A 27,751-nucleotide genomic window follows, 5' to 3' on the forward strand; every position below is an offset into this window, starting at 1 on the left:
AAGTTTCTATAGAACAGTTGATGCCGATCCCTGGCAGAGTCATGCTTGAAGTGTTTTCGAAGCAGACCTTGCTATTCTAGAACATCCAGAGCCAACTGGCTTTTAGGATGCTTGTGGCCTCATAACCTCCAACTTTGTTAATTTGTTGTCCTAACCCCCACAAATTCACAGACTATCCAGAGGTCAAACTTATGGAGGTAAATGTACAAAATAAGTATACATGTGGAATACATTACTTTGAGTTATTTTCTTTTCCTGGTAATCATTCAACAGATGGTCTATCCATCCACTTATATAACACTATTCTATGTAACAAATAAGCCCAACAAATTAGTGTATTTAACAGTGTTAGGGAATACTGCTACCTTTAACTAACAAAAGACCTGAGTCTGATCTCACTTTGATGTAAAATCAGAGTTAACGATTGAAGTTGTTGGAATTACAGTGGCATAAAACCATTGTGGGCAAGAATCTTTAAGTGAGTGTTCCTAGATTCCGGGAGATTGGTTACTATTCACATTAGGAATGATACAGAAAAGCCTAGAAGTTTCTTGAGGGAATTTGCCATCCTGAATTTACCATTTCTGTACTCAGCAGTATTTTTACTCCATATTGTAAGTTACGAGAGGGACAGAAACAGTTAGCAAGTTGCATAATAGTGTACCTTGATATGACTTTTCCATTGCTAGTAGTGGCTTTTCATGAGACTACAGCAGCTGTGTAAGTCCCTGATGTACACAAATATTTAAATTCCATTGTCATCCAAGCAATTTCCTGGCCATAAAAATGCAGTGTGTTTCTTGAATGCAACTAGGAAATTAGACAAATTATCACAGCTAGTAAGGTGTAAATAAAGTTGTAATATTTGCCACAGAATTGTCATAACCTTGGTAAAGTGTGCCGTGTAATTACAACCACCCTAGTCCAGCCTGCTGCTGGTGGGAGTGTTGAATATCCACGAAAAAAATTGGTAATTCCTCAAAACACAAAAGCAACAAAAGGATGCAGATGGTATGTTACAGTGAAAAGTATTTGCTTTAAAGATAAGTTTCACACTAAGCTGGTGGCCGAAGTAGGGCAGCAGGACACCCCCCAGGAACTAACATTAGGCCTGTTCTAGCTCCTCCTTGAAAGCACCAGATTATGACCAGTAACAGGACTAGGACAGCAGTGGATTCTGTAGCAGAACTCCTACTACATTCTTCTACTGGAGTAGGATTAGCAGCATGATCAAAGTCAAGATTTTATTCCAATCTGCAGACTTCTGAACAATACTAGTATAGTCTGAAAACTAAGGTTGGCTCTCTGCTAGAGACGCTCAGATTTCCAATTCTATAAAATGTAGAGTCCACCAAGCCTTCAGCAGGTGAAATGGTTGTCAGATGCTTCTTTAGTTCTACCCCAAAACCTATCACTCATACAGGACATGATCACCCCCTGCCCTTTTCCTGGGGGTGAGGCTGTATTGGAGAAGGGGAAGCTCTTGTCCATTAGACTTCTTATACTGACAATTGCTATGGCCAAGGAAGGCTGGCTCCAATTTCCAAAATGGCCTGAGTTTACTATGGAGCACTGTATTCCTTTCTCACAGCTCCAGGATCAAGCACTTTATCTTTGCAGCACTGCCAGCCCCCAATATCCTGGGCTCTTGGCTCACATAAGGTAAAAAAGACTCTTGGCTCACATAAGGTAGCAAGTTGTATTGCTAGACTACCACTCAGATCCAAGGTAGATTTTTATTCTTAGCTTTGTTTTTACCACCACTACCCACCCATGTAACTGATTAGAATGGATTCAAGCGGTGTAGCACCATACTCTTCAAACCTCTGAGTCAGCACAAGGGAAACCCTTTTGTTTTTGTACTTTATAAATGTTTCAAGTTGTACACAGTTTTGGCTTCAAATGATGTTATATTACAAATAATTAATATTCATAACAGATAAATATTGAATTACATTATAATGGTCTCACAATGTTCACTAGTTGAAAATATAGGTGAAGGATATAATGTATTACAGACAGATTCCAATACTTCTACAACCATAACTGGGTAGGAAGAGGTCTAAAATTAGAATCGGTGATGATCATTTGCTCATTAATAACACCCCCCCTTTATAAAAATTGCAAAAGATACTTTTATCTCACATACTTTTAAACTTTATTTAATCTCAGAACCATTGCTATGTTACACTTCTCAGAGTGAGCTTTATCACTTTTGATGTTAACGTTCCCTTTTGTAGCTTGACAGTAAGTGTGGATGAATTGAGGGGGGAGTCCACGTCCCCAGATTTATGCCTCAGTCTCTGCTGGTCCATTAAGACAAAACTTGTGGCTGAAATTCTTTCCTTTAGAGAGATATATGAAGCGTGAGCTAGCATCAGTGTCACCCCTTTATTTTTGAATGTATAAATATGAAAAATAATTGGAAGTTTTCCTCATTTGCAGTCAGACCAATATTAATATTCTGCACTTTAACAAGTTTAAATACTTAAACACAGAATTTTATTTTGCACTGTTAACTATTTCATTATGAGAAAAAATAAAATAAACCACCATATTGAGTAAAGTACCAAAGCATTTCCAGTTTTGGCTTTTATCAAGATTTTCAATCTGGCAGATTTATTGTCACACCCCTTTCACAACAGACAAGATGCTTACCATATATTTAGGATTACAAGTTGCCACTGAAAGAAAACTTTACACGGTCACTGTACAACTAGGTTGAAAAACTGTCCTGCATGAAAAATATACTGAGAAATCAAGCGGTAAACAAGAAAAAAATATAAGAAAAGATCAGTCTTCATAATGTGCCATCTTAAAAGGGTATCGATTCCTCCTGTATTTTTCATTCATTATACTGTGTTTTTACCTACAGTATTCATTAAGGCAAACTGCTAATCCATTTCTGAAGAGGTGCTGTGGAAATTGTGGACAAACAGCAAACATTTGGCATTAAAATAGTTAACACATATGTAGCTTCCAGTAATATACATTAAGCATTTTTCTTGGACTTGAAGATAATGGCAGGAGAGGATGAACATGCTAACAATGTCAAAAAGGTTTAAAATTCAGCATCCAAGCAATTTCTAATAATGTTTCTGTAGTTTTCAAGCTCTAAATAGTATAGAATTTATGCAAATGCATTAAAGAATTCTAGCTTGGCAAATACACCCAAGCAGGTTATTAAACTATATATACAGAAAGTAAATGATAAATACAGAATTAAAAGAGTCCTTCTGCTTTTCTTTATAGCCTTGAAAATTGACAAAAACTTGGACAGCTCTACAATATTAAACATTAGGTAACCACAGTAGTTGGAAACCTAACTACACAAACTGATTAAAATACTCAGATGACTTCGTAGTGTTTAATACAATTCAGTTTGTAGTCAAGGGCACAAGACAACATTTAACAAAAATAATCACATCAACTGAACTAGAAATCAAATGTAAATAGATATGAATACAATCTCCAAAATCTGTCTTTAAGTGAACATTAACCATTTATTCAAAGTTATACAAGAAGTTGAAGGATAAAGTCTTCTTCTGCCGCATGAAACCAACTTACAATAGTTTCATGTCTCAGTTGAGCTGCAGTGGGGGGAGGGTGAAAGAACAAGTTAGTGGGCCCTAGTCGGGCAGCTAGAAAGTAAAAATAGGTTCAACAGCAGCCTCCACCAGCTTGTTGTCCTCCCTGATTGCCTGCAAGTGTTGCATTAGTGGCAGCGTGCTGAGGTCCAATTTTAATACCGTTTGCCTGAAATAAAAAAGTTGAATACACAGCAATTACTATTTTAAAACGTTTTAATATGCTGGAAAAGACTAAAATTAGTCCATTAATTTTTGTTTATGCACATGTCTAAAAGAAGTTCTCCTTTTACTTTCATATACAATAAACCTCAGAAAAAACTCCTATTTAAAACTGTGCCTGGATACAAATAAGGAAGTAAAATTAAGGGAAAGACGTTTTCCTTCTTGTTTCAGTTTTTCTCCATTTCACTGCTATAAAACAGAACTCTGCCTGTTATCAAACTGTTAACATAAACACACAGGAAGAATAGTATTTAAATGCTATTCCACATAAAGTAGCAAACTTTTAAAAATACATATATACATTTCTAATGCACACTTAAAAGAGATGCAAAACCTCCACTGGTTTAATACAATGTACAACTTTTCCTCTCTAGACAGCATTTATTTCCATGTTGAATCAGCTGTACAGGCTAAGGGCATACGAGTGTTCTGTGTCATCAATAATTTCTATGATCCCCAAAGACATGGCAACTTGCCAAGAACCCACACACAGCGTAGCTCTTTCATTCATCAAACTCACACTTGTATCTTAACCCTCACTCCCTCAAGTGGATTTTACCTAAAAATACAGCACTTTGAGAAAAGTAATACAGTAGCTTCAGAAATTAAGCTCTTAAGGAAACTTTGCGTCACAGTAAATCTCAGATTTATAGTGCTTGGCAGTTGTTCTGCAACAGTAGTAGCCTTGGGGTTTCTGGCACTAGCTCAGTATTGACAGCAGCTGATGTGGTTTCTTTTCGCTCTTTGACTCCTCTTTAATAAAAAGCATGCCCTATGGCTCATTGGTTTTGCCCCCTCTGGGCTGGTAGCAACTTCTTGAGGAATCAAGGAGCCAGACTTGGCATTAAGCCAAATAAATAGCACGGACTGTTGGCTCTTGACAGCATATTGCAATCAAAGCTCCATAAGGCACAGTAAAGCAGTCAGCTAGTATATGAAACTCGACAGATACAATGAGCATGCCTCTTCAGACGCCCTGATTACTGTCCAATTTATAAAGCATCAGTTTCTAACTGAATGGCATCTCCTTTAAACCAACTCAAGATTTTCTGCTATATTAACCCTGAAGAATTTTGAAAAACTGAACAAGCTGCATGAAAAAAAGGATATCAACATAATGAAATATTAATTAAAATTTACAAATAATTTTTGAGACGCTGGGATCTTTGTTTTAAGAACCTATGCTTAAGACTGAAGTCCTATTTAGCTACAGGTCACACAGTTCAAGCAGCTGGAGTGGTAGTGAAGCTTCTCTCTAATGCCTTACTAATAACGTCTATTACTATAACTAGAAATAACTTTTTACTTTTTAAGCTTCCATGTGCTGAAACAACTTAATGCAGTTCTGCTAATTCCTTTGTGCCATCATCCCCAACAGTTCAGTGACTTTCATGTCCATTAAAAGCAGTCAGAAAATGACTAGAAAATGAAAGCCCTATCCACAGAACAGGTACAGAATGGTTGGTGGCAGTGCACAATCCTCCATGTGGTTCCAACCAACTGGCCTTAGCACTGATCTCAAGGGACATCTCTACGGGTGAAAGAAAGGCTATGTGCCAAGGACATCCCAGACTGCCAACAAGGGTGCCAATTAGTGCTGATTGTGCTGCTGCTTTGTGATGTGGACATTAGTCCACCGAGAACGTGACTGATCCCACCAACTTACTTCAATAGGGCAATGAAGAGCTATATTAGATGATAACTTTGATTACTAACCTGTACTGAATTTGAACCAGTGATCAGATGTGAAAGGCTCTCTCTCCCTGAGCTACCCAGAGCCCTCTCACATAGTCATATTCAATATAAGGGCATATGATGTACTTGAGAATTTAAGGACATACATCACAGAGATCTACTCTGAGACAGTACACGTTGATCCAGAGAAGAAATTTTCAGTTGTTCCAAGACATACGGGTTTTTTTGGCTTTAAGAATTTCTTTACTACAGAATAAGAACAAGCCATAATCTTTACTTTGCCTACAGAAATTCCTAACAGTGGGCAGTATTTTACTCCCTATAGTAACCAGCTATGTAAATCTGGATTATTTAGTCATATTTCATGTAATTCTCAAAGTTAATTCTTCCCCCCTCAGTCTGGGAATACATGTAATTACTGGACAATTATAGGAAGGTGCCATTTGATTTATAAAAATCTAAAGAATCAGTTTCAGTGGTGTCACCCTATCTGGAGTGAATGGGTGTACTTGCTAATCCCCTGGTTGGTGGAAATTTTGATAATATGTCATCATGGTCAAGCTGGATATCATTCAAAAACCCTTTCTCCCACGAACACAATGGTACCAAACATGACAACCCTAGAATAATTCTGTAGATAACATTTGAGAAAATGTTTAAAAATCAAAGCTTTTTAAATTATACTCTAACAGAGGTACGTCAAACATGCAGGCCTCTCAAAGTTAAATTGTTGCTCTCGACTAACAGTACTCTGTTATCAGTTAATGCTCAGAACATAATACCTGATTAAATTTTTTAATGTCACAGATTACTATAAATGGAAGAAGTACCTCAAATTTATTTGCCATTATTGTTAAAAAAGAAGCAGCTCAGTGGTATTGATTATCAGCTTGGTTTATTATGCCAAAAGAGTTGTAATGAGTAAGGCTCCATGTTTGTCACGGATTCTGTGACTTTCCATGACCTCCGTGACTTCTGCAGCAGCTGGTGCGCCTGGCCCGAGGGCCGCCTGGCCACCTTGGGCAGGCCCCGGTACAGGTGCACTGGTCACTGCTGGGGCAGTCTTGGGCTCTCCCGCCCCCCAGCAGCAGGAGTTTGGGTGTGGGGCACTCAAGGCTGGGAGATAGGGTGCGGGTCAGTGCTTGGGGAGGGGGAGGGAGGGCGCCTCGCCAGAAGGGTAACAGGAACTCCCCATCCTCAGCTCCTAGCTCCATGTGCTGCCTCCGCCCGCAGGCACCGCCCCTGCAACTCCCATTGGCCGGAGTTCCCAGCCAATGGGAGCTGCAGAACCAAGGCTTGGGGGGGAGGCAGCACATGGAGCTAGGGTCGCTGCTTCCCAGGAGCTGGGTCGGGAGTCTGCCCCACCCCACTCCCACAGGCCATTCCCCCCAGCCCCCGTGGGGCCCCCACCCCAGGTTTTAGTTAGGGGTATATAGCAAAAGTCATGGACAGGTCACGGGCCATGAATTTTTGTTTACTGCCCGTGATACAGCCATGACTTTTACTAAAAATACCTGTGACTAAAGTGTAGCCTTAGTAATGAAGTACTGGTTAAGAAGTCAGCATCCAGCCAGAAATTACTGGAATCCGTCCGGAAACAGTATGCACATAATTATATAACATAATTAATTACATTCCTAGAGTAATTTATTACAAAATCCTTGTTTTTACTTTGGTCTTGATAATTTTTAGGCATCAATTGGGAGACGAAGAGTAGCTGACTCTTTGGAGAATACCACTGCAGAGTTAAACACGATGCTCGGTGGCACCTTACTATATAAGGCTATAAGAAGTGCACCCATAAACTGAATCTGACAATGTTGGAGAGGAAGTACGTTGAGCAACAGGAAAAAGTTGAGGATTCTGGGACAAGTGTCAGCTATGGGCGAGACACCTAATAGTAGGTCCCAAAACATACATTTTGAGAACAACAACTGCTTCTTCTGCAGTAAGCTCAAAGGCAACCATTAAGCACGTTTCAACAGGTGAGAAACTACATGAAGCAGTCACTTTTAGCAAGAGCACTGCAGGGAAAGTAAAGTGGGTACATTGACCCAAAAGACACCCACGTACATGACATTGCATATCACATCCTACGCCAGAAATGTATGTAATGTGTTACACCAAGCCTTACGCCAGTAACGTATACAATGTGTTATGTCAAAAGGGCAAAGCAACAGAAACCAACACTGATTTTACGACTGCAAACTGTGCGACTCAGCTCATAAATTGCCTCAAAAGCGCTCTAATGGATGGGAAAGTGGTGGTGATGGCCAACGCAGAACTAAGTACAGTGTGCTTTGAAGGGATTGAAGAGGAACAAATGCTTAGCAGAAAGGCTCTTAAACTTATTGAAGATGAACTGTGGGATATGGATGTAGCTTTTTCAATCCTATCTGCAGAAATGCATCATAGCACCACAACTTTTTGCAGCTTTTAAGGATACCAAAAGCAGAAGAAAGCACTGATGTTAATAGTAATATTAAGACTGTTTGCAGCTGCTAAATTTATATGGAAAACTATTCTGTCCTGGAGTATATGGGAGTTTCAGGGATCCATAATGGAGGACAAACCTAAAAAAATATATATATATATATACTGTGTGACCTGTTCTACCTCTTTAAGAAGTGCATCAGTAGTTTCAATGACTTCAGAACGAGTATATTAATAAGCAAGAATAGCACAAGCCTCATGTACATGTGTTTGAGTGACAGGCAGGTTTCCAACACATGCATGACAACTGTGAGACATGTAGTGGTAGATTACACATAAGTAGCTGTTGGTTTATCAATTCATTCCAAAACAGAGTACTCCACCTGGAGACTGCAATTGAAAATTAGGTTCTTTGCCATCTGCTGTATCTTAAAAGAAGTCCAAGTTCTCAACAGCACTAAATATAAAACTATCCTAGACAGGGTCTGGAGGAAGACACAATTCTTCATTCAGTTCCATGTGGCAAAGGTATCCTTTATGTCAATGTGATGGTCTGCTATTAGAAGTGAATTAATGGGGTCAGTCCCTTCCTCAAGAGCTATCTGAACCAGCAAAAAACTCGGTCCTTGAAGGAGCTTACTAACTTCATAACTCAGTCATTTTCCTATCAAGATCCAAAAATTCTGAAGCCAAGAAGTCCAGTTTTCAATGAAGTAGCAGTTACATAAACTACAGTAGAGCTTTCTACATTCACTAACCTTGACCTCACTTGGTTTGTGCAAAAGTCAGATGCACTTCAGAGGCAAAAAAAAATAATTGAGTATGGTTTCAGTTGAAGAGATAGAACACACCCTCAAATGAGTTGGAAACCCAGGACACAGCATACCACAACATTCCAGGAGAAAGGTACATTCTCCAATATGGTCAGCCTTTAATACAACATTACAAATGGTGCCAGAGCAGAAGACCCATGTATGCATCCTGCCAGTCATACCTGCTAGTTAACATTCTTTATGCAGCTGGAACACATGAACAAATATATCTGCATAACTGAATCAAATATGTCATGACACTAGACATGGTCCTTTACAGGTCTGTTCAACAGCAAACAACATCCTGTGATGATCTTTGTGGATGGTGGAGTCTATGTCCTGGTGAACTGTACATATTCTTTACAGCGATACATATAATTGGATCCTTTGTTGATGGCACTGGTGTTCCTGAGATCTGGGGGGGATTCTGAACAGTGATAGTACTGTAAACCAAATTCTTGAAAAGAAAATGATGTGACGCGCTATGGAAGCCCACAACTGAATGCTTGTTGCCCTTCAAAAATGCTACCTACATGTCTTCTTTGACAAGCATACTGATGTGTCTAAAGTAATTTCCCAAAGGGTTCAGGACTTGCAAGACCAGTTCCACAAATCCAATGTACATTCTGCTCATAATGATCTATTGAGCATGATGGAGAGCTGCATCATCATCATCACAGAACAGATGAAGCAATTCAATGAGGTTGAAATGATGACAAAGCCAACTTTCGGGATGGTGCAGCAATACATGTAGATCAGTGGTTCCCAAACTTGTTCCGCCACTTGTGCAGGAAAAGCCCCTGCCGGGCCGGTTTGTTTACCTGCCGCATCCGCAGGTTTGGCTGATCGCGGCTCCCAGTGACCGCGCTTCGCTGCTTCAGGCCAACACTGTCCTATCAAAATTTCCACAAATCGGAGGACGAGGAGCTGGGAGGGCGGTAAGTCCCCATGACATGCCACAAAGGGCAATATCATTGAAATTATGATTCTGTAAGATTTTTATAAATCAAATGACACCTCTCCCTTATTTTTCCAATCACTAATTTGCCCACGGAATGAGATTTTACTACATTATGCTCCCACACCACCTCTTCCACACTGGACAGCTCATGTAGTACATCTGGCACATTAACATGGTCTCCCCATTTACACAGTGGAAAATTATCTTTGAAAGCAGATGACACCATATGGGGAAGTGAATGGAAGTGGATTTTCTTCTCCCTTTTGGGGATTTATATGGTTTTGTGATGTTTCATCAATGGATAGGGCCACTTAATTCTAATCTGTTTAAATCACAATAGTAAGAGAATCTATATAAAAACGGGATGTACAAATGTTTTACTGCAGTGTGTGCAGAATACTGTAATACACGGGTTACCAAAAGTGATCCAAGGTCTTGTAAGTTTTGTGCTTTCTAAAAAAAATAAAGTAACTCACTAGAACATGCTATCAGAATACTATAAATGTTACCTCATTATTAATATCAAAGACTCCTTCTTGGATTTTCTCATAGATTTCTTTTGCTGTATTAATAAATGCCTGAAATGGAAACAATATACAATTAGATCATATTAATGAGACAAAACAAATATGGACATAACAAGATACTCTACAAAGCCCAATACTCACATGAAAGGTCAAATTCTGCTCCCACTAAAGTCAGTGGGAGTTTTACCACAGATCTCAATAAGGTATGAAGATTAGGGCTGTCAAGTGATTAAAAAAATTAACCATGAGTAATCTCACTGTTAATAATAGAATACCATTTATTTCAATATTTTTGGATGTTTTCTACATTTTCAAATATATTGATTTCAATTACAACATAGAACACAAAGAGTACAGTGCTTACTTATTTATTTTTGATTACAAGTATTTGCACTGTAAAAAACCCAAAGAAATAGTATTTTTCAATTCACCTAATACAAGTACTGTACTGCAATCTCGATCATGAAAATTGAACTTACAAATGTAGAATTATGTACAAAAAACTGCATTCAAAAATAAAACAATGTAATATTGTAGAGCCTGCAAGTCCACTCAGTCCTACTTCTTGTTAAGCCAATCACTCAGACAATCAAGTTTGTTTACGTTTGCAGGAGATAATGCTGCCCGCTTCTTGTTTACAATGTCACCTGAAAGTGAGAACAGGCGTTCTCATGGCACTGTTGCCGGCGTTGCAAGATATTTATGTGCAAGATGTGCTAAAGATTCATATGTCCTTTCATGCTTCAACCACCATTCCAGAGGACATGCGTCCATGCTGATGATGGGTTCTGCTTGGTAACAATCCAAAGGAGTGCGGACCAACGCATGTTCATTTTCATCATCTGAGTCAGATGTCACCAGCAGAAGGTTGATTTTCTTTTTTGGTGGTTTGGGTTCTGTAGTTTCCACATCGGAGTGTTGCTCTCTTAAGACTTTTGAAAGGCACTTCAGATTCTTAAAGCTTGGGTCAAGTGCTGTAGCTATCTTTAGAAATCTCACACTTGTACCTTCTTTGTGTTTTGTCAAATCTGCAGCGAAAGTGTTCTTAAAATGAACATGTGCTGGGTCATCATCCGAGACTGCTATAACATGAAATATAGGGCAGAATGCAGGTAAAACAGAGCAGGAGATATACTACTCTAGCCCAAGGAGTTCAGTCACAAATTTAATCAACACATTTTTTTAATGAGCATCATCAGCATGGAAGCATGTCCTCTGGAATGGTGGCCGAAGCATGAAGGGGCATACAAATGTTTAGCATACCTGGCACGTAAATACCTTGCAATGCCGGCTACAAAAGTGCCATGCAAATGCCTGTTCTCACTTTCTGGTGACATTGTGAAGAAGACAGTAGCATTACCTCCTGTAAATGGAAACAAACTTGTTTGTCTTAGCAATTGGTTGAACAAGGAGGAGGACTGAGTGGACTTGTAGGCTCTGAAATTTTACATTTTTGTTACATAACTGCACTCAAAAACAAAACAAAGAAAATCTACATTTGTAAGTTGCACTTTCATGACAAAGAGATTGCACTACAGTACTTGTATGAGGTGAACTGAAAAATACTATTTCTTTTGTTTATCATTTTACAGTGCAAATATTTGTAATAAAAATAATGTACACCTTGATTTCAATTACAGCACAGAACACAGTATATATGAAAATGTAGAAAAACACCCAAAATCTTTAATAAATTTCAATTGGTATTCTATTGTTTAACAGTCCGATTAAAACTGCAATTAATTGCGATTAATTTTTTAATCGCAATTATTTTTTGAGTTAACTGCGATTAATCGACAGCCCTAATGAAGATCATGTCCATTAACACATCCGAAATAGCATGTATCACACACAGCTTACAAAAACAGTGTTTTTTGTAGTAGCATATGTAGCCCAAAATCTGTCGTCCAGTAATTACTGAGAAAAGTGGTTTTTAAAATATGTATAAATTACTCTTAAATAATTTATTTCTGACCCTTATGGACAGATAATGTGGCAGATGGTTCTCCCATCCTTAATATCTTTGTAATATTCCATTCTAGATTAGAGTGCTTAGCAATGTAAAACTACAGGGTGCTTACAATATGATGTAAGGATGCTCTGCCTGTTGTACAAAACCTTATACTATCATTTAATATTCACCCAATTTTAATTTTTTTCTCTTAATTAATCTTTTACTTGGGAGGCTACAGGCAGTCATCTGAAGAGTAAAAAGCCAAAGACCTGGGCTTTTTATACTGTCTTCAGAAAACGTATCTTTGAATTCAAAGTAACGATTTAGCTATACTACACTTAAGGTCAGAACTAACACATTAGTCAAATGAAAGGAAGTTACTGGAGAAAGATTAGCATTAGTATTGAGATACAAAATGTAATCTTGCCCTATTTAGCTTTATAGGGCAAGTAACTCTTGAAAGACAATGTATAATTTAAGGTTTGATTGACAATAGATAATATCTATAATCAATATTACAAATCAAATTCTCTTCAGATTGAAACACCATCTCTGTATAATCATAAAAGGGATTCTATCTTCTGCACAAGCCCACCACAGCTGATGTGGATCTAATTCAAATATAAAAAAGTAAACAGGGTTCATGGAGAGGAACAAATCATACCTTTCCTCATTTCTACACTGGAAGCATTTGACTGCTGAACTTGCCACCAGAGCTTTGTTTCCTAATTAACAGGACTGATATGTTTTCACCTTTAAAGGCCTTACAGCTCCCCAGAGTAATCAATCTACTGCAGCTCAATTACTGCACCAAGCACACACCACAGCCAGTGAAGGAGACTTGAACGACTGCAGCAGGAGCGGAAAGATATGAATATGCATAAACTCTAAGTGGGTGATCGAATCATCACAGAGGGTCATGAGAATTTGCAGCAAAATAATGAGAAGAATTAATCATTGCAGATTCACAGGCACTTAGGAAGAGAGTACGTTTTTCAACCGTGTGTTAGAGTTGAGGAGGAGAAGAAACTGGCTTTCAGCCAACTACGAATTGATTCACATTCCTCAGAAATTGAAGTTTTCAATATAAAGAAGAAACTTATCTTTGTTTCTGATAACGGACTAATTATTGCAATGGCCCTATACACTGGACTAATTGAAAACTATGGTCAAAGCTTGTGAATTTCACACAGCTGGAAGCTCTTATGTGGATATTCACTTGTTTCCATTAAACTAGAACATTAAACAGAACCATGAAGTCCTGAAAATGTGTTATGATAACTTCATGTAAACAAGCACTTAACAATTGGCACATACAAGACGACTAGTCCTAGAAGTCACTGTCTGAGCATGCCTACCTCTTACTGTTAATTCTATTAAAATAAAAGGTAAACTATCAAAATAAGTTCCAAGGGCTTTGTTTATTTTAGACAAAGAAAACGGCATTGTAATTTATGAGCATAAATGTTACAAAATACAGTGGTAAGTCTCTCTAAAGAAAATATAGGTATTTCAAACTTAATATTCAGCAGATAACCGTTTTAGGAGTACTTCAGTCACTCATATGAAATAATCAAATGTAAAACATTTTTGTTCAGTGACCTTGGAACCCGGATCACAACCAGGGCTCCTACTCTTCAAGGTACTTAAGCATGTGCCTAACATTAAGAATGCGAATAGTCCTTTTGACTTCAATGTGACTACTCATGTGCTTCATGTTAGGCACACACTTACTGAACTGAGGCCTACAAAAGTGTGTGATTAACAATGGTAGGAAAAAGTAATAAAAATATTCTAATTCAACTGGTTATCTTTAGAAAACTTAAGTAACAGATTAACCACTTGACACCGGTGGTTCTGCAGCACCAACTATTAGTGGTAATGCACTGTGCATTAGCCTGCTGCACTGGGAAATAACCACTTCTATGAAGTTATATATTAACTTTAATCCTGATTTCAAAAAAAGTTGGATTTTCATGTACTATAACAATACTTGGTAAGTTTACTTTTTAAAATTTTCTTCGCTGGCACTGATTCTGAAAGAACTAGTCAGCTATGGAAGTGAAACACTTCATATCTACCACTAAAAAATAAAGAAACCTACAATTTTCAGTTAATTTCCTAGAAATTCATACTTTAAGTCAGCCCATGGTTCAAACCATCAGGAGACTTAAAAATATGAGTCTTAAGAAAACTAACTAAAAATTGTAGTTGACTCACATTAAGAGCTCTATACCAATTTCAGGATTCTATAGTGCCCCAATTAGCAAAAGAAAGTGGGTGAATTCAGCATAACTGACTTTCTACCAAAAGTCATTTATATGCTGATTGTACTATGTGAAACATTCGATATATATTTTGAAATTTCATGTGTTTATGTGACCTCCATTTAACTAAAATGTCCCACCACTATTACAAAAAATAATTACAACCAGGGATCTCCTTGTGCAAGTTTAAGCCTCAGTTTTTCATCTTCATAATTAAGCATAAAGTGATCAGTGAGATTATATGAACGGTGTTAGATCAGTCTGTACTGGAAAATTATCTGGGGGTGAAAATAAAAATAACATATCTCATGAATTTATGGAGCACACTGACCTTCTGATTCCCTTAAAGCAAACACACATGAATGCTTACTGGATAAGCAATATGAGAGCAGTATTTCCAACAATCCAACTCACCTCAATAATCATCTAGGATATCAACTGCAGTAAGTATCTACACTACCAAACAAGCAAGACAGGTAGCCTTTGCTCACTGGACCCTACCACTAACAAGCAGGAAGAATGAACTCGCTCTGCCTGTTACTACTGGGAGTCCAGATCTGGAGTAAGTGAATCGCTTGCATGCAGCTGTCTTAATACTTCACGAGTCCACAAATAAAGAAGAATCGATTCCTTGAGATATCTTGAGGTTAAGGCAGTAGACTGGGACTCAGGAAATCTGGATTTTATTCCTAACTTTGCTGCAGGCTGAGACACACATTGGTCAGGTCACTTAAAAGAGTGGCTTGCTTTTCCAATTTGTAAAGTGGAGATAACATCACCTCTCTACCCTAGAAGTTGATGGCAAGGCTAAATCCTGCATAGTGTTTGTGAGGGTCTCAGATGCTAAGATGAGAGCTACAGAAAAGCCTATAAATAAATGAATCAATCACTGCTGATTTTTGAAGCTTCATGAACACAAAAGTAGTGGAAAAATTAAACAAATACAGCAATAAAAGGAAACAAACTCTTCCTTTGCTTAAAACTAAAAAACATCAAACTGTTTTCTGTTCATGTAACATGCTGCCATCTGGTGGCCACATTAAAGTTATCAATTGTTAATTCAAATTTTCAGCTGACCGGGTCAACAATCTGAAATACTGTCAAAAAATTTATAGGTAATGTGCTATAACAATTTGAGGATAAATAATCAAGAAAATTTAAAAATAAGTTGGAATTTTAGTTAGCCAGAAATAAATGTCAGATATGATATTCATCTCTATTCAGCCAATTCCTGGAATTAAATGTTCATTCTTATTTTCCACCATTAAATAATAAGATGCAATTGAGCACAGACTGTCATACATTAATTCTAAAACAAACTAAAGGGTGTGCTTGGAAGCAGAAGTGAAGCTAAATATATCTTCATATTAGAAACAGAGATAACTTGTCAGTGAACATGCATCTAAGCATTGTCACTACAAATCTTAAGTGTCCCCTATTCTTTAAAAAGTGAATTTAATATGCCTACTTATGAGGTTTAAGACCCCTAATGTTAGCATGGCGTTCTGCAAGTTATATAAACTAGAATCTCTGCTAGCCAAATCAAGATGTTTAATAGCTGTTTATTACTCTCTGATTAAAGTTTAAAAGACATATCCTATCACCCAACCAAGCAAACTTAACTGGCAGAAGTGCAATATAGTGTGCTTTTAAAAAATAAGTTTACTTTGGAGAAAGGTTGGTCTCTGAGAACAGTTCAGTTTTGTTCAGAGTTTGTCAATTTCCCCCTCTTTTTAAATAATATGCATCACTTCTTAATGGAGAGTTTCTAGGGCCACCTTCCATCCCATTTGTTATCAGATATTATCCTTGTGGAAGCTACACTAATTACTTACATGGATAATTAATATTAGAAAAGAGTAAGTTTTTTTTAGCTTCCTTTAGTGCAATTTAAGAGCTGGAAACAAGAACCAGCACCATGTGACTAGTCAGTTCTCCACTATCAATCTGATAATTACCCAGGTGATTGGTGCCAACATCTGAGTACCTGGGTTAGCCCAGCCTTAGTATGAGCATTCCCACAGCAAAGTCCTCTCCATGTTTCTGTGTCCTTACTGTTTCTACACTTGGTTGTGTGTGTCTGGGGCATATGCAATGGTTTTGTGTGTTGAGATAGTCTAGAATTCTTTCCAGTCAACTGTCAGCTGCAGGAGAACTTGCCTGTGCCCTTGGGGGAGGGGAAACGGTGTGAAGGGCAGTGGAGGACTGGCATTTGCCTGCATCTCACTGCAAAGTGGGCATGTGCTGGCCAATGCTAAAGCGCAGTTTAGGCTTTAACCATACCCCCAGCCATGAAAGCAAGCATGGGTTCAAAACACAAATGAGCACATACCTGAAAGTTGTGTGTGTAGACAGAAGGAAGGTTTGGGCAAATACAGGAAGGAGCGCAGGCTAAGCCTACCGTGTAGACATACCATGAGACTTAATCCTACACAACTAATCCACTAATAAGACGTTACTGATTCAAAACCATTTCTGAAAAGCTAGAACTCAAGGTCTATCCCTTTCCCTTAAACAACTCCTTAATATTAACTTCTTAACACCCTCAAGAGAGAGACAATCCTTTACCTTGGGAGACTTCAATATCCATATTGACAAATCACTTTGCCATTAAATTCTATTCCCACTGGACACCGGGTTCCTCATAGTTTATCTCCAACTCCCCTACCTACTCTAGGAGGAATATATTCCATCTAACAATATCAAATGTTATTCTCATCTTGTCCATCAGCAGTAACTCACTCATATTTAACTAGGGGGGAGGGAAGGAGGAAGAAGGGTACTACCTTAGGATGAACAGTCCCTTTATTGTCCCATAAAATAATGGAACCTAGAATCTGACATCTCCATAATTTTTTAAATATGAATTTAGTACTTGTGAAGACAGTTGAAGCAGCCGCTCTGGAGCCACAAGTACCCATAAAATATGGCCAGCATAGACAACTCTTCAATAAACTTCCCTATTCTACCCTGTCAATGTGCATCAACTCTGTCCCAATATATTTCACCAGAGTGGAAAGACAGTTCAGTCCTCATGACCATAACCTCATGACTGCAACCTCTCTCCCTGCACTCTCCACAAGTGTACTCTACCAAAAGGTGGCGAATGCAATTCATGTGATGACCCTAATAGGAAGTACTGACCATTAATTTATTTCACAGTAGCCACCGTGCAGTAGTAAGATAGTAGCAACTTTGGGATATTAATGAATTAGGTTGTGTTCAAACTAACAACCTAGATTTTGTATGTGTTACTAGGCTACTGAACTATCCATTTCTCCCTCACGGCCCTGCTATTTGTCTCCCAGTGAATCATCTGCTGATCCCTCATTTGCAGATACTAACCCACCATTCAATAGGTCAATAACTGCTGTAAAGCTCTATCCCTTCTTGGGCTCTGCTAACTTTGTCCCTCTTCTTCCTCACCACCTGATCATGGTAACATGGAGACAGGGGCATGAGACAGAACGTACTGTTCATCATTACTTGGGATTGCCCAGTGCACTAACCAATGATTCTCTTGGGAGCAGAAACCCAGTCTCTTGAAAGTTCAAGGTCCAGTTGGTGTGAGAGACTCAGTATGTTCAGAACTAATCTACCCTAACATTTCTCTCTCCATTAGGTGCTAAGAGGAATTTGTTACTTTACCTTTTAAAAGGAGAGGATATTTAGTTCTTATAAAACACTTTTTACCTATAACTCTCAAAAAGTTTCAAAGCAGGGTAAAGCATTATCTCCATTTTACATATGAAGAAACTGAAACACAGAGAGGTGAAGCAACTTGCTCAAGATCACACAGCAGGTCAGTAGCAGACCAGGAGATATAATCAAAGTCTCCTGATTCCTAATCTAATGGACCATGCTGCTTCCCATTAAAATGAGACTATTACTGCTTACAGCCAACACCAACAACTCAACCTGGTGCTCCCTTTATCCAAAATGTTTTTGTCACCTATTAAATGCGTAATGCCATGCTAATTCAAGATTATGGCTGTACAGTGCACATTCAAGAAATATATAGGTTGAAGTTAAATTTTACCCCTTTGTACATGTGCATTATATACATGTTCACACACAAAGATCACAATACATATCTAAGATAATGTGATCAAGAATTGAAAGATCCAGTTGTAATGCATGTATAAGGGAGGAAAAGTTAAGGATTCACAATACAATTTAACACCCAACTGTATGACCTTAATGTGGCATTAGTGCATCTTTCTTTCTTTTTCAAAAAGGAAAAACAGAAAACTCCCCGGCTCTATAACTAGACAAAGGACAACTAGTGCATTAGTATAGTGGACTAACTGTGCATTTCCATACCTATGTAAATATCTGCTATTATAAAATAGCATAAGCATCTCCCAATCCCTCTTGCCAGCTTCCTAGGACACTTTTTGTGCCCTCAGTTTTTAACTGCTTTTTGTCTTTTAAATTGAGCTACGGTCTGTAAAATATATGATGTAAGTTTAAAATGCAAAAAGCCTCCACAAACTGGGATACAAAAAAGGGTCTAGTGGGCTGGCAGGTGCTTATGCTGCTTTAAATATTTCTTAAATTGCATAATTCATATACCTATTAGCTACATAAATACATGGCTTGTGGGTTTTTTTTGGATACTTATAGCACTAAGATCAGGGTTCCCAACCTGGAGGTTACAACCACCCTGTTCTTTCCATATTGCTAAATGGGAAGGGACAGAAGGCAGGGGACCACCTACATGGAAAAGATAGTGAACCACCTCTGTAGGGGCTATGATAGCTCTTGGCATAGTTATGGTTAATTAAGTAAAAACGTATCTTGGTTCAATAGTCATTTTGACAATGTCTCTGATAGACAAAAAGTAGAAAGTAGTATAAATGTGTTTTGATGCTTATTTGATGAGAGTTAATTTGGAAATATTCGATGTGTAACAATCCAGACACTTAAAGAAGTTAAATATGGAAAATCTGTTAGGTCATCACATCCATCTCCCTGTCAATGCAGAACTGTTCCAAACAGTACATATACTAAGGCATTTTATAGTCCAAATTTATTTTTCAAGCAATGATGTTTCTTTCCACTATTCCCTTTGGAAAAATAATCTGTAAGTCACCATTAAGATAAACATTCCTGATATCTGACCCACATGACTTTTGCTTTGTTTCATCTCATTAATTCTAGTTGGATTATCTTCAAATACACGTAAACTATCATTTCACCACCTTTCGGTTGTGAAGTCAACTGAAGTCAATGGGAGCTTTGAGTAAAGAGGGCTAGCAAGACCATGTCCCTCTAGTTCTTTATAATTCCTTCCTCATAAATTAATCCCTCCAGGCCAGAAATAACCTCTTTTTGGACACCCTCCAATTTCTTGACATCTTTTTGTTACTGACTGGTATCCAGAATTGAATGCAGGTAAGTGCAGCCTCAACAATGTTTTATGGAAAGCCATTATTCACCTCACTTCTTCACAATGTGACACCTTTTGCCTGTGCAGCTCAAAACAGCACTGCCTGCCCATCCCTCAACGTAAAATCAAATTTTACTTGTGTTCACCATCTCACCTAGGCTTCTTTTAGCATCATGCTTTCTTAAGTATTTCCCTCATTTTTCCCATACCCATTATCTCGTGTGTTATAAGCCAAAGCTCGTTATTTCCTGCTTACAGTTTTAACTTCTCTAGATCCCTTTGATTATTTCCTGTTCATGCCACCTCTTAACTTAGTACTGCCTGAAAAGATAATTAAAAAGTGCTCTTTACCTCTTTTAGAAAACTCTGCAAAGCCTTCCTATTTCATAAAGCTTTCCTATTATAACTAGGGCTGTCAAGCAATTAAAAAAATTAATCATGATTAATCTCACTGTTAACCAATAACAGAATACCATTTATTTAAATATTTTTGGATGTTTTCTACATTTTCAAATATATTGATTTCAATCACAACACATAACACAAAGTGTACAGTACTCACTTTATATTTATTTTTGATTACAAATATTTATGCTACAAAAAACAAAAGAAATAGTATTTTTCATTTCACCTCATACAAGTCCTGTAATACAATCTCTATCATGAAAGTTGAACTTACAAATGTAGAATTATGTACAAAAAAAACCTGCATTCAAAAATAAAACAATGTAAAACTTTACAGCCTACAAGTCCACTCAGTCCTACTTCTTGTTCAGCCAATCGCTCAGACAAACAAGTTTGTTTACATTTCAGGAGATAACGTTGCCCACTTCTTGTTTATAATGTCACCTGAAAGTGAGAACAGGCGTTCACATGGTACAGTTGTAGCCAGCGTCACAAGATATTTTGATGCCAGATTCATATGTCCCTTCATGATTCAACTACCATTCCAGGGGACACGCGTCCATGCTGATGATGGGTTCTGTGCAATAACAATCCAAAGCAGTGTGGACTGACATGTTCATTTTCATCATCTGAGTCAGATGCCACCAGCAGAAGGTTGATTTTCTTTTTGGTGGTTTGGGTTCTGTAGTTTCGGCATCGGAGTGTTGCTCTTCAGTGATTTCTGAAAGCGTGCTCCACACCTCGTCCCGCTCAGATTTTGGAAGGCACTTCAGATTCTTAAACCTTGGGTCAAGTGCTGTAGCTATCTTTAGAAATCTCACACTGGTACCTTCTTTACATTTTATCAAACCTGTAGCGAAAGTGTTCTTAAAATGAACATGTGCTGGGTCATCATCCGAGACTGCTATAACATGAAATATATGGCAGAATGCAGGTAAAACAGAGCAGGGGATATTGAACTCTTTGGGAGAGAATTGTGTCACAAATTTAATTAGCACATTTTTTTTAACAAGCGTCATCAGCATGGAAGCATGTCCTCTGGAATGGTGGCCGAAGCATGATGGGGCATACAAATGTTTAGCATATCTGGCATGTAAATACCTTGCAATGCCGGCTACAAAAGTGCCATGCAAATGCCTGTTCTCACTTTCTGGTGACATTGTAAATAAGAAGCGGGCAGCATTACCTTCTGTAAATGGAAACAAAACTTTTCTGTCTTAGCGACTGGTTGAACAAGGAGAAGGACTGAGTGGACTTGTAGGCTCTGAAGTTTTACATTGTTTTGGTTTTGAGTGCAGTTATGTAACAAAAAAGAAAATCTACATTTGTAAGTTGCACTTTCAAGACAAAGAGATTGCATTACAGTACTTGTATAAGGTGAACTGAAAAATACTATTTCTTTTATCATTTTTACAGTGCAAATATTTGTAATAAAAAATAATGTACACCTTGATTTCAATTACAACACAGAATACAATATATATCAAAATGTAGAAAAACATCCAAAATCTTTAATAAATTTCAATTGGTATTCTATTGTTTAACAGTGCGATTAAAACTGCGATTAATCATGATTAATTTTTTTTAATTAATCGCATGAGTTAACTGCAATTAATTGACAGTCCTACTAAATTCACTAGGGACCATCAATAGCCTAATTCTGTTCAAAAAAGTGAGATGATGTCTATTTTATGAATGCATGCTGTTTATTGTTCATGGTACCATTATCCCCTAGAGGCTTATTGATCTCAATATTTCTTCCATTATGTTACTAGCAACTGAAATTGGATTTCCTGGATGGTTATCATCAGGCTCACTGCCCCAAAATTCTTCTGAGGGATTACGTGGGGATGGAGAAGAATATCAGTGTCACACTACTTCCCCCACATTCTTCTAATGCCTCCCCATTTTTAGAAATTCTTGCCACTGATGAGGTAAATACATTACAAAATTTGCTTATCTTGGGATGCACATACTCTATACCAGCATATTATGAAGATATGTCGGCTTAGTTAAAGCTGAGCAAGTCTTCACTTATAACCCTCATTTAACACTCACCCTCATACCCAATTTTGCCACTGTGAAACCAAGTCACCTGAAATTTCACAGGCACTGAATTTGCACCATTGTGAAAGTTTCAGTAAATTTAAAGTTTATTTTGGTGAATACATGTGCCTTAGACCAGTAATACTCAAAGTGGTGGTCCGCGGACTGGTGCCGGTCCGCAAGCCATCGGCTGCCGGTCTGTGCGCACATTGGGAAAAAAAATTGCCGGTACCCCACATCAGATAGCTTGAGCAATACTGCTTTAGACCACATGAAACATTGACCAGTCTGGGAAAATATAAGTAGGAGCCTGTTCAGTGACTCTAGATGTGAGCTTGACTCATACAAAGTATGGATCCCTCCAGCAGGCAGAGAGAATTTATATCTTACATAGCTCAGGAAGCTTGTATTCAACTTCCCTAGACAGAATTGGACTACTTCTGATTGCAGCACATGAAAGCCCTATGCCTCAACTGGGAGTAAGAAGGCTGTAATTCTATTTCCAGCTTCCTTTTACGAGAAGTAGTTTTACCTTGTTTTTCCTTTTGATATCTGACAGCTAATGGGCAACAAATCCACTATCAAAAGTGAACACAGTATGAAAAGTGCCAAAATCAGACTTAACAGTCAGAAATACATACTAGAACAGAAGAGTCTGAGCATCGTCCATCTTGCCCAGTATCCTGTCTCCAACAACGGCCTATATCAGAACTTCAGGGGGAACATACTGATCAGGACAAGTATAGAGTGATCCATTCCCAGCTTCCACTCCCAGATTCTGGTAATCAGAGGTTTAGGGTCATCACTGACCATCTTGGCTACTAGCCATTGATGGATCCATGAACTTATCCAGTTCTTTTTTTAACCCAATTATACTCTGGGCCATCACTAAATCCCATGGCAATGAGTTCCACGGATTAGCTGAGAGTTGTGTGAAAAAGTACTTCCTCTGGTTTGTATTAAACCTGCTGCTTATTAATTTCATCGGGTGACCAATGATTTTTTGCTAACAAAAACTCGAGAAAGAGGCATATGGCAAACTAGGTTTACGACACTCAGTATTTTGACACTATATTTGAAATGCTGTAAATGTACATCTTAGCTTTCTTAAACTGATAAATATCTGTCAATTCTTGTAGAAAGGTAGCATAGCAGGAAAGTTAAACACTGCAATCTCAGCAATTTACTCAGTCTGATGTGTCCACTACATTTTACTGAACTTTGTCTCAGAATATTAAAAAAAACAAAATAGAAAAATGAAGAGTAGGGTTCAAGTCATATTTCTAAAAGGGAGAGTAAAATGAGATTCCAAAAAATTTCAGGATAAAGGAGTGGGAAAATATGTTAAAAGATTAAAAGCTTAAAACCAACTGTTTAATTAAAAGGTTATCAAGAACAATTATAAGAGCAGTTACCTCCTCGACATTAGAAGCAGTTTTGGCAGATGTCTCCATAAAAATAAGTCCATGCTCTCGTGCAAATGCTTCACCTTCTTCTTTTTTCACTTCTCTTCTAGACTCTAAGTCACTAAGATGACCAAAGAAGAGACAGAGTTACTTACCTGGACAAGTAAAAAGACTCCAGAAGCAGTTTCTTTAGAGACGTACCTCACATGGCTTTCATGTGCTTCCCATCAAGGGAACTATTCATATCTATCAGTTAGATCTTTACCTCAAATAAGATATGCAGTAGTGGTACCATAAGGGATAGTCATACCACATCTGTTTGAAGTAATAAGTTATTTTTGACCCAGACTTTAACCATAGCATGAACCGTAATAAACCAACTTCCAGAAGGAAAATATAGGGGAGCATGCATGCATAGACACTAACTTCAGAGAACTATTGTTAGAGGCAAGTATCTCTCCTCTCAAATGTAGCATCATCAATTGATCCACCCTCCAGAAATTTAAACTGGTAAAAAGCATGTATTTATACAAATAAGAGACTTTTTGTGAAATAAAAAGGGACCAGTCATCTTCATTTTCTGGTTCACATGCAGTAACACAACATTGCCATGTGGGGTTTGCAAATGAAACAAAAGAAAGCTTATATTCAGACAAAAAATTATTACAAATCATAAAGAGAAACATTTCTAAATGATTCTATGTTGCCCTAAACCTTGTTTCTTACAAAATCTAATTGTTGGTCTTGAAGTTGCATACCCATAAAGACTCCTTTACAACAGACAGGTGAGCTTGAGTGATTGATATACAAAACTACTCGTTTTCGACTTCCTCAGAAGTTTAGGTGAAAATTTATTATTGTAGGTTAGGAAATAGTGTATTTGGATTGGACAACTAAAAAAATGACATCATATTTTGTGAGTTACATAAGGTAATTGTAATAGCTGGGGCTATTTCATTCTTAACTCGGATTTTGTTACATGTGCAGAGTGATATATTTATTTCCTGTCCATTCTGCTTACCTTCATTTTGGACAGGAGGGATTACACTTTCAAAAAGTTGTACCTAAACTGTGCATGCAAAATATGTATTTGCAAACAGCGTTCCAAGTAAAATAGCTAACTGTAAACTGAACAAACATTTAAAAAGATAAGATCTTGTAGTGGTCAGCCACAGATATTAGTGCCATATTGACTTTATAATGACAGTTCTCATGAACACAATGTATACCAGAGTGAAGTATCTGTATAATATTTTATTTACATGTTTACTTTTTAATCACAGCAACTGCACTTCAATTTTGCATCATAAGACAGGTATCTGGTATTTTGATGGTCTTGTGTGAATATAACAATTTTGACTGTATACTTTGGCTTAGTATATATACTATGACTATAGCTGCATTTATAAAAGATATTAAGAGATACTGTGTAATGAATAACCAATTTATTTGAGCATAAGCTTTCGTGAGCTACAGCTCACTTCATCGGATGCATTCAGTGGAAAATACAGTGAGGAGATTTATATACACACAACATGAAAAAATGGGTGTTATTGTACACACCGTAAGGAGAGTGATCACTTAAGATGAGCTACTACCAGCAGGAGAGCGGGGGGGGGGGGGGGGGGGAAGAGAACCTTTTGTAGTGATAATCAAGGTGGGCCATTTCCAGCAGTTAACAAGAACGTCTGAGGAACAGTGGGCGGGGGAATTAACATGGGGAAATAGTTTTACTTTGTATAATGACTCATCCACTCCCAGTCTCTATTCAAACCTGAGTTAATTGTATCCAGTTTGCAAATTAATTCCAATTCCGCAGTCTCTCTTTGGAGTCTGTTTTTGAAGTCTTTTTGTTGTAATATTGCGACTTTTAGGTCAGAGATCGAGTGACCAGAGAGATTGAAGTGATCTCCGACTGGTTTACGAATGTTATAATTCTTGACATCTGATTTGTGTCCATTTATTCTTTTACGCAGAGACTGTCCAGTTTGACCAATGTACATGGCAGACGGGCACTGCTGGCACATGATGGCATATATCACATTGGTAGATGTGTAGGTGAACGAGTCTCTGATAGTGTGGCTGATGTGATTAGGCCCTATGATGGTGTCCCCTGAATAGCTATGTGGACACAGTTGGCAACGGGCTTTGTTGCAAGGATAGGTTCTTGGGTTAGTGGTTCTGTGGTGCGGTGTGTGGCTGTTGGTGAGTATTTGCTTCAGGTTGGGGAGCTGTCTGTAGGCAAGGACTGGCCTGTCTCCCAAGATTTGTGAGAGTGATGGGTCAACCTTCAGGATAGGTTGTAGATCCTTGATGATGTGTTGGAGAGGTTTTAGTTGGGGGCTGAAAGTCGCAATATTACAACAAAAAGACTTCAAAACCAGACTCCAATGAGAGACTGCTGAATTGGAATTAATTTGCAAACTGGATACAATTAACTCAGGCCTGAATAGAGACTGAAGTGGATGAGTCATTACACAAAGTAAAACTATTTCCCCATGTTTATTCCCCCGCCCACTGTTCCTCAGACGTTCTTATTAACTGCTGGAAATGGCCCACCTTGATTATCACTACAAAAGGTTTTCTCCCCCCGCCCCCGGTAATAGCTCATCTTAAGTGATCACTCTCCTTACAGTGTGTACGATAACACCCATTTTTTCATGTTCTGTGTGTATATAAATCTCCTCTCTGTATTTTCCACTGAATGCATCCGATGAAGTGAGCTGTAGCTCACGAAAGGTTATGCTCAAATAAATTGGTTAGTCTCTAAGGTGCCACAAGTCCTCCTTTTCTTTTTGTGAATACAGACTAACACGGCTGCTACTCTGAAACTAGTGTAATGAATATGACTTAAGAAAAAAATTTTCATCATATTAAACATTTGACTCAAAGTTTGGGGCAAGTTAGCAGGGTGTTTGTTCTGGAAGACCTGCCCTGATAATGACTTTGAGGCTTGAGCTAATATGCATATGCAGTGTGTCTGTCAGTCAGTTGAGATCTGCAAGTTTCAAAAGTGGTCTAGAATTTGTAGGCTATTTTAAAATGTCCTTACAATTAATGTGTTAAAACACAAATGCAGAACAAAGCTCTAAATTTAAGTAACCATTTCAAATATTCATGCAAATATCTGACAGAACAGGTTGCTGCCTTGATATTACACACCCACCCACACGCACGCACCCCTGCGTGTGCATCATTATAAAAATAATTATAAAAACTGAAAATTCTCCTGTACTTCGTTTTCTTAACTTAATGAGTTAAGGCTTCTTTGTTTCCAACTTAATCTTCCTAAGGAGATGTCAGAGTTATTCCCCAAAATTCTACTTATTCACTTTTTTGAAGAGCTAAAGTAAAGGAACATTTCCTAAAATCTGAGGAGTGGGGAGGAGAAAGGGGTAAAGAAAAGAAATGCTGGGTATTAAGTCTCAGCCACTATAAGATTAACCCATGACAGCGTTATGCCAGTTTTAAACTACTACAACAACTCCATTGATTTCAATGCAGTTGCACCAGTTTAAAATTGGAGTAAGCTGAGGGGTGAATCCAGTCCAAACCCACTATTTCTCAACTTTTTTTTTTTTTTTTGAGGGGGGGCAGGAGGTAAAGTCTTATCTGTATCTTCTGGTACCCCAGGTTGCAATCCTATCCCTACCCACCCATTCCAGTAATTTAAAGTATTTGGTCTTGTCAGAATAGTATAGCTATAATGGTTTGCCATTATTTCTTCTTTTGAAAGGATTAAGTGATAGGAACTGTATTGTTTTGGTGCTTTGTTATTGTGCAGATGTAACAATGCAGTTTGCACTGTACAGTCTTATTCTGACTATATTATTTGCACATACTTTATCAAATGTTTACAATGAAACATCAATTTAAGCAATATCTTGGATTGTGGTGTTAGGGACACTTACATATCTTAAGTAATCTTCCCCATTACCAGAATTCAATAAAACAAAACTACTGCTGTAGTATATACATTTTAGCTGGGTGTATTTTTTCCTTTAAAGCGTAGTGAAATCTAAAGAAAAATTAGAAAGGTTG

General features: G+C 37.9%; 1 protein-coding gene across 4 annotated transcripts in view; it reads right to left on the minus strand.

The window, feature by feature from the left end:
- Nucleotides 1-2,134: 2,134 nt before the first annotated feature.
- Nucleotides 2,135-27,751, minus strand: part of RAB2A (RAB2A, member RAS oncogene family) — a 79,564-nt gene continuing 53,947 nt past the window's right edge. For 3 of the 4 annotated variants that reach the window (XM_073331079.1, XM_073331078.1, XM_073331080.1), the window contains 3 exons: nt 23,720-23,831; nt 10,223-10,291; nt 2,135-3,756 (listed from right to left, as the gene is read on the minus strand). In XM_073331079.1, coding sequence (XP_073187180.1) covers nt 3,661-3,756; nt 10,223-10,291; nt 23,720-23,831 — 277 coding nt within the window. In that variant the 3' untranslated portion in view covers nt 2,135-3,660. The remainder of the gene's footprint in view (nt 3,757-10,222; nt 10,292-23,719; nt 23,832-27,751) is intronic. The other variant, XR_012157203.1, reaches the window with a different exon arrangement.

Source organism: Lepidochelys kempii, chromosome 2 (assembly GCF_965140265.1).
Source record: "Lepidochelys kempii isolate rLepKem1 chromosome 2, rLepKem1.hap2, whole genome shotgun sequence".
Lineage (NCBI taxonomy): Eukaryota > Metazoa > Chordata > Testudines > Cheloniidae > Lepidochelys > Lepidochelys kempii.